The sequence below is a fragment of the Cynara cardunculus genome, unplaced genomic scaffold (genome assembly GCF_001531365.2).
Source record: "Cynara cardunculus var. scolymus isolate 2C unplaced genomic scaffold, CcrdV1 Un_Scaffold_196, whole genome shotgun sequence".
Lineage (NCBI taxonomy): Eukaryota > Viridiplantae > Streptophyta > Magnoliopsida > Asterales > Asteraceae > Cynara > Cynara cardunculus.
The window spans coordinates 267,161-276,331 of record NW_020200567.1 but is presented as its reverse complement, the minus strand read 5'-3'; the positions used below and the strand labels follow the sequence as shown (position 1 = coordinate 276,331).

The 9,171-nt window shown below is 31.1% G+C and overlaps 1 protein-coding gene across 1 annotated transcript; it reads left to right on the top strand.

Annotated features, from left to right (window-relative positions):
* Positions 1-5,378: 5,378 nt before the first annotated feature.
* On the top strand, positions 5,379-6,109 carry LOC112501529 (dirigent protein 21-like). Its single transcript, XM_025105186.1, has one exon. The coding sequence runs from the start codon at positions 5,382-5,384 to the stop codon at positions 5,955-5,957; it is 576 nt and encodes a 191-aa protein (XP_024960954.1). The 5' UTR covers positions 5,379-5,381; the 3' UTR covers positions 5,958-6,109.
* The last annotated feature ends 3,062 nt before the right edge of the window (positions 6,110-9,171 follow it).

Here is a 9,171-nt window from a genome sequence, read left to right as displayed (position 1 = left end):
TTTATATTTAAAATGAGATGTTTATCCTGTATTGGATTGTGTTTATCTGCAGTTAGTTACACGAATTCAGTTATGGGATGAAATCGGATATGAATGAAATCGTTTAGGGATGAGCGGGTTTAAGAGTTTAAGAGTTTAAGAGTTTTTAAGAGTTTTAGCCAAATGCATTATAATATAGTATAGATATAGATAATAATATTAAAGATGTTTATTTTATTATAAAAAATATATTTATTAAAAAAAACTATTTTTTATAATTAAAAGAATAATTTTATGTTTTTTTTTAATGTTGTTGGAGTTGACTTCTAAGGGTTCCAAGGAACTAATCAACATTTGTGTTGGTGGAAAGGGTTTCATTAAAATAGGGTAATGGACGTGGTCTTATTCGACTGTCCTTATGACGTGTATATTTTTTTTTTAAATTTAATTTAATTATAAATATTCGATCTGATTAAATAAATCTAAGATTATGTTTGGTTCAGATAATGAAATCTCGTCGGAATTTGAATACATCAAAGTAATTTTAATGAAATTTGATGATGTTTGACCATGTATTTGGTTCGCAAAACTAAAATTGAATATGTCAAAAAAATTGAATCTGTTTGTTTGGTTTGTCGAATATAATAGTATTACCGTGGTGGAACGATGGTGGCGGCGACGACGGTGGTGGTGGTGACCATGACTGTGGCAACGTTGGTGGTGATATTGACGACGATGATGGTGGGGGTGAAGGCGACATCAGTAAAGGCGGTAAGGTGAAGGCGTCAGTGGTAATGACGATGGTGACGGTGAACGAAAGTGGCGGCATCGACGATGGTGGTAATGACAACCATCGTGGATGGAATTGAATGAAGGAATTTGAATTTCTTGCTAAAACTCGGGGAATTTGCATTCCACCGTATGTCGACTACAAATTCGTTACTAAAACTCAAAAATAAGGGACCAAATGAATGAACAAAGTCTTATCAATAGAGTTGACTATTCCAATTCATTTAAATTTTATCTGATTACAACGAGACAGACACTACATAATAAATTACATCTGAGATCTTTTGAATGACTTAAATATATCTGGTATCAAATTTATCGCTATTAAAAAAATCACATTACATTTTTTAAGTGCTTTTGAATTCAAATTTTATTAAAACAACTGATACGATCTTGAAAGATTTAGTAGTCGTTTATCAAGAGCTTATTAAATAAGCATTTACTGTATATCATTGTAACAACCAGGGTTGGTCCTGGAGATGTGCCGGTGATGCCGCGGCACGCGGTCTCCAATCATCAGGGCCTTCGGATAATTTTTTAACTTTTTTTATTTTTTCGTGATAATAACATGTAATTTTAATAATACGAATATTTAGACATATTAACGTGGAGCTTAATGGTTGGATGCTTCCATGTTAGGGGAGGGTTATTAATTATGAGTCGTTTATTAAACACTTATTTGATAAGTTTTTACCCTGCCCTTTTAACTGATCAGATGAATATGACAAGTATTGATAATGTTACCCGGTAAAAACAATGATAAGTACCAAGAGTCTTACTTGGTAAGTGATAATAGTGACTCTTACCCGATAAGTGTTTACTTGATAAAAATGTTGCATATGATGTTGTTTTAATGAATAAAATCTTACCCGATAAGTTAAATGTATATGTTAAATCTTATCCGTAAGCACTTATAAGTAGGGGCGGAACCCCATGGGGGCCATTGGGGACCATCCCCACTTTTATACTTAAATACTATAACTAAGCTTTTAAAACATATACAATAAGTATCTTAATTGGCAATCATTATCACTTTATATAAATTATTAATATTTAATTATATGTATTAGTTTTTATATCTATATCTATACTATCTTATTAAGCAAATTCATCAAAAGTCTTAAAGTCTTAAAATTCTAAATGACCAAGATACCCTTTTCACTTTTTTACTTTTTCACCTCTTCCTCTCCTCACATACACTCACCCCTTCACATACATTCACCTCTCACATTCATGGATTTTTTTTAAAATTATAATTTTAAATTTACATTTTATATCCCTATAATTAGTTAATTAATTACTTTACGTCCTTTACTTTTAAAATTTTCATTTTAAACATTTATCAAATTAACATACATAATCGTATATCAAATAAAACATGTTTAAAAAATACATTTTTATTTTAACAAGTTACACCATTATAATCGTCTCGTTAATACCTTCGAAATGAGTCCAATATTGAATAGTTTTTGACTTAATTATATTATTATATATTATATATACTATGAAAAAATATTTTTAATTACGATTTGTACTTTTATAGTTATTTATTTATATATATGTTATACATTTTGGGATTAGCCTGTCCAAATTGCATTGTATAATATGTTCTGAATTAATATGTTATTGGGTTTTTTTTGAAATATATATATATATATATATGTATATATATGTATTAATTCAATTTTAATCTGAGYTTCTGGACAAGAAAGAGGTTAAGCAGTTGAAATTTCATTCTAAAACCCATCTTTTTTGGTCTTTCATGGCTTATGATCTGTCAAATTTGTAGTTTTCTTTATTGGTTTTGAGTGTTTATCTTAAAACTCAAGTTTTTTGGTTCTTTACTCTTGGTGTAAATCGAACACATTTGTGGAGTCGTTTAAATATGTTGGATTTYAAATATRTTGGATTTTAAAYTGTCDTACAATTTTTTTCATCGATAGTCTGTAATTGGAACCATAACTCTTATTTATTCAAATTGTATTAATATGTAAAGACCAAGTGTAACCTATATCATCGTTAAATCTTGTCTTATAAAACTAGTGAAACTTCAAAATCGTTAAAATTCATGGCTCCCGCTGCATTGCGCGGGTACACAACTAGTAATATATTAATTATATGTAAATATAAGTTTTTAAAGTAAATTACACCGGTATTACTATTTCTCGGTTAATACTTTGAAAGTTTAAGTTTTTAGAGTAAATAATTATATGTAAATAATGTTTAAGTTGGTATTACTATTTTCCTGTTAATACTTTGAATGTGTCGAGTTTTAATATTACATTAATCAATCTTTTTTCTAAAATTTAATAGTCTAAAAACAAATCATTTTGATTTACAAATTTTTACAATATTATAACATCTTCAACATATTTTTCAAAAAATTTCCAAAATGGATAATTAAAACTCTAATAAAACCAGGGCTCGAGCTCCCCGCCCCAGCCAATCCAGCCAATCTCCCATTGGCAGGAAAGTCGTTTCGATCCAATCCATTCTTGGGGTCAAATAAAGACAAAAAAAGATATGTCAGTGACATATAAACCTTTAATATCAAAGATTCTTATCGGTGTGAATATGATAAAAAATGATTCTCTCTCATTGTAATCAATTTTTGTTTACACTCTCTCTCATGTTTTCTCCATTTTGGAGAATTTTGGAGAGCCTGTTGAAACAAAAATATGCCTTAAATCTCCATTTTCTCAATTTTGGAAAATCTATTAAATTATAGTGTTGACTCGAACTGATAAGCGCTTATCGAGTAAGCATTTGGGTAAACAACCCCTTAGATTTCCTAAACCGATCAATCAATACACCATGAAGTATAAAAGAGCCCTAAACCTTTCAATTTACTCTACAAAACTCCATTAATGAAGAGATTTAAGCTTTTAAGAGGAAATCAATCCTCCACTTGATCCTTCTCACAATTGCCAAATGGCTTCAGGGACCGTTTACTAAACACTTACTCGGTAAGCGCTTACCGGCAAAATTAACACTATTCTTTACTTATTGGGTAAGATTTTAATCCATCAAAACAACATCGTATGCAACAATTTACCCGGTAAGCACTTACCGTGGTAAGAATCGTTGCCCTCACTTACCGGGTAAGACTCTTGGTCTTTGTCTTTTGCTCTTACCGGGTAAGATTTTTGGTCCTTACCATATTCATCCGATAATATAATGTGATTTGATAAACATTTATTCAAATAAGCGTTTGGTAAACGGCCACTTAACGCTACCTTTCTCCTTTGCTCCTCCAAAACACACCTTAGAGTGGTGTCAATCACAAATAGGCTGAAATGAGAATGCTCCCTCTCATTTTTACCCTCTTATTTACAACCTTAGTCCCTGAAGGATAGAAAAGATTACAAACTTTACCACAAATTTTCATAAAATAACATAAAGAGAAAAAGGGGGTTATTACAATTATTTATCTTATAGGATGGTCATAACAACAATAGAGAATTTTATCTGGTAAGTGAAGAAAAATACTTTTACCTAGTAACCGCTTACCTAGTAAAAATACTACACAAACTGTATTATAAAATCGATATTAACAAGGAGCATGACATACATTAAAATCGAGAAATATCACGTTGTATTATACGAGTACACTTCTAATACCTCATAAAGAATTATCGTGATTTTAGTTTTCATTTTTTTTTTGAATGTTAATTTTTATATTTTTCACTTCTATAAAATATCTCCAATAATATTATAACAAACCAAGTAGCATGAACTAGAATGACGCAAGAAAACCCGCCTCATTATTACTCAATAATTTATTAAATTATTTTTAATTCCATTGGAGACTAAATTTAGTTTTAGGAATTTATATTTTTTTTTCTATTTTTAGTATAAATTAGTTTTCTAAATTTATGATTTATTATCAATCTTTCATCAACATTTTTCATTATTTTTTTGAAAAACATCAAATATTTTATAAAAAGGTAGTGCAACCCTGACTGCTACCATAAAAAGCAGAAACAAAAACAAATAGAAATCAGATGAGCAAACGGAACACAACGACTATCAAAAGACCAAACAAAACCACGAGCAACAGAAAATGAACCAACAACAAGACAAAAAACCAACGCAAATAGAAAGTCAACAAAAAGAAATTAGCTGAATGTCGAAAAACAAATCTTGTTCTGGCGTATGTTTCTTGGAAAACATCGTCCGGTTCCAAGAATTCCATATGATATAAAATCAGCAAGAGGACGTCTAATCAACATTTTTCATTACTAGTTCTTGGTTTTATCGGTAATTCGTAATTTGTGTAGAAAGAGTTTGTACGATACTGTTTTAACCCTCTATATGCTTACATATCATGTTTTTACTGATGTCCAACTGAAATTATGTGAGCAGTTGTATGGGATGCAGTAGACGTAATTATCTTTTATCATATAAAAAACAATATATTAATTATTATATTTAACAACATGCAAACAACACCTCATTGGGTATTGACCTAACAATATATTATGTTGTATTAGAATGATCTAACAAAGTTAAAGTATATCATAATACAAGGGTAGTGATGTAATTTCCATACACCCTGCCCATTTTCTTTCTTTATAAATGAACCCCATCACTCTAAATCTCTCACCACCACCATGGTTCAAATTCTCCCCAAGCACAAGTTTTCCATCCTTGCCCTTTTCCTATTCTCACTTGTCATTGAAGGAGGATCCCACAAGTTCTCAAGATCCTTGTCTCAAAGATCATATGGATTCAAGAGAGAGAAGTTGAGCCACCTTCAATTCTACTTGCATGACTTAGTTAGTGGCGACCATCCGACTGCAGTCCGGGTGGCTGAAGCCGCCATGACCAACACGTCTCGCACCCTATTTGGAGCCACACACGTAATAGACGACTCATTAACAGTGGGTCCTGAACCGACCTCCAAGATTGTTGGAAGAGCTCAAGGGATATATGCGTTTACTGACTTAAATGAATTTGGGTTGTTGATGGTTTTTAATTATGCTTTTGTTGAAGGGAAATACAATGGGAGTACTTTGAGTGTATTGGGGAAGAATTCGTTCTTGTCAAAAGTGAGAGAGATGCCGATCGTGGGTGGGAGCGGGCTTTTTCGATTTGCGCGTGGTTATGTACTTGCAACGACTCATTCTCTAAATCTTAGCAGCGGTGATGCAGTTGTTAAGCATGATGTGTATGTGCTTCATTACTGATCAACTTGTTGAACATCAATGTTGATTAAACGTTTTGTAAAACTTTATGAAGTGTTTGTTAATTTTGTTGTATTTGATGATGAATAAGAAACAAGATGTCAAGAAGTTGAAATTCTTAAATGGCAAGTTGTGCATTGAAACTTTGATGATTAGTTGTTTCTTCTTTTGGAAGGCCAAACATTTATTAACAAAACAACAAACAAATAGATGTGTTTGTAGTCCGGTTTGAATGGTTTAACCCTTCAAACCACAGATTAAACCGTAATGGAGGTTTATGAAAATTTTCAAACTGAGCGATTTGACGACAAATAACCAAACCCGGTTAAACCAGATTGTAAAAAAACAGTGTTTTCTGACTGATTTAGACAGTTTGAACCTCTTATGAGTTTTAAATAGAAAAAACATAATATCTGTATTAAAAATGAAATTTTTACTGATACATTATTAAAAAAAATAAGATATTGAACAATTTCAAAAAAAAAGTTATATAAATCAACCAACAGTTGTTTGAAGTTTAGACAAATATTGAGCAAGTTGAAAGATGATTAAGAATTTTGGATTTGATTTTTGAAGGATTTTAGAATTTTGCCAATTTAGAGAGGGCAATCAATTGTGAAATGAAAACTAAAACTAAAAACATAATGTTTAAGATGAATTTTTTTAATTGGTCCATAAAGTTGAGTCTACAACATGAAAACTAAATATAATTAATACGTGTATATTTTTGGTGGTGAGTTCGATTCAGACCGTTCAAAAAAACGTTCAAACTGCAAACCAGATTGACCGAATGGTTTGACTATTTTTTAGATTGAATGGTACCACTAGACCCCTCAAACCGTCACATTTTTTAATTTTAATTTTTTATTCTACTTTTTAAAGTAAATTACAGATTTAGTCCCTATAGTTATAGAATTTATGGATTGGTCCACCAAATGAAATAATTACAACTATTTTTGTCCCTTCTGTTTGGTATGTAGTCATGAACAAAGAGGCAGTAATTGTGATACTGCAAGAGCTTAATCAGCGTGTTCATTTACGGTTTTAAAGCAGCAAGCAATAATGATTGTTTGGGCTCTGGTGCTGAATGATCGCATGACCTCCATTTTTGTTTACAAGAATTCATGGCAAGTAGATAGGAAAACATATTGCCTAAAAATTTGAATCCATGACTGGAGATGGATATTACAAAAAATTGAATCCACATCTCATATAAAAAAACCCTAATTTTTGGTTTTCAAGAACAAAATCATATTACAGTAGAAACAAAATCAGAGTGTCATTTGGAGATGGTGATGGCTTCTCGTACTCGATCTGTACCACCTGTGGATTCAATCCATACATTCAAACGAGGGGAGTGGATGGTGGTGAGGCGTGGTGGTGAATCGTGGAGTGGACGGTGGATCTCGTATTACCGTGTGATCCTTGTTACCGGCGATGTGTAAGCCTTGTTACCAGCGATGCGGAGGGCAGATGATGAACGATGGAGTGTGGTGGAGAGCAGCGGCGAGTGGAGGGAGGAAGGAGACGCCGGAGATCAGATCAGAGAGGGCCACGATTCAGATGTTGTATGTATAATTTAAAGATGAAAGTTATTAAAAATACGATTTTACCCCTAAGTTAACGAAACACCAGTTAGGGGGCCGTTTACCAATAGAAGTCAACACTGTAATTTATTTTGATGCGTAAGATTTTAGTATATATCAAAACATATTGAATACAACAATTTACTGGGTACGCGTTTACCTGTGTAAAAATCGTCATTCTCACTTACTATGTAAAACTCTCCATCCTTCTCATCGCTTTTATCTGGTAAGATTCTTGGGCCTTTTCATGTTCATCCAATAAAAAAATTTATGCGTTAAACACTCATCAAGTAAGTGTTTAGTAAACGGCCCCTTAATAGAGTTAGGGTCAAGGACCTAACTCCGTAACAAAAAGTAAAATCATAGTGATTATAGATGTAATTAATTCGAAAATTTTAATAACCCCAGAGACAAAATTTGTAATTTACTCTATTTTTTTATTTCTTTTTCTTAAAAAATAATAATAGTGGGCCTAATTAACGGCGAGAATGAGCCCAATAAGATAGGACTGGGCCAAATTATTCATTTATCACAATTCACGTTGTGTTCTCCAAAATGTGTATCGTGTTCCTCTTTTTCGTTTCTTCATTTACTATTCACATTCACGTCACAAGCATGCTCTCATCTCTGTGTCGTTGGAATCAACTCCAACCAGGGATTGTGTCTGGCATAATCAATTATGATATGATCTTTATCTATACTATATTATAAAACATTTGACAAAAATTTTTAAAAATTAATTTTTTATGTATAAAATACTGTTTATTAATGCATCATGCTACTTAAAACTCAAGATTAAAAGTACATTATGCGTAAGTGCAACTTATCAAAGCTCTATATCTGAATTCGTGTAACTAACTGCGGATAAACATAATCAAATACAAGATAAACATCTCATTTTAAATATAATAAATCTAAAATATAATTAGGATAACCATTGAGTTCTTACATAATATTTAATTATTATCTTTATAAAATTTAATATTATTAAAGCAAAAATAAATTATTTCATTATTAAACTTAAATTAAATTACAATAAAAAAAATTAAAGAAATTACATAAAAAATGAGAACTTTTAAATAGTTGATTTGATATTGATATATATTTTTTTTCAAATTCTTATGATATCTTTAAATTTATATTTTATTCAAAAATAAAATCATTATTGCTTTCTTAAAAACACATAAAATCGTATTATAAAATCGATAGAGACAAATAATAATATAGAACATTAAAATCGAGATGTATCTCGATGCATTGCGTGAGTACCCTTCTAGTATGTTTTTAAGCTTTCTGAATTTTGTGTAAAAGAAATGAAATGACTAAAAAGTCATGTGTGTGCACGACATATAATGACATTAAAGCATCAAATAGACAACATCGAAAATAGAGCGAAACGACTAAAAAAGTCCGTTGTGTGCACGACATATAATGGCACTTAAAGCATCAAACAGACAACATCAAAAATGGAGTTCAAATTTTTAGAAAAACACGTAATTGGACCAAAAATATAAGGAATTAAACTTTTGGACCAAATCTACAGATTTAGCAATACCTCCTAATTTTAGTTGGTGAATGATAAATGCAAATGCCTAAAACTAAGTTACCGATCGATGGTTCCAAATTTACGT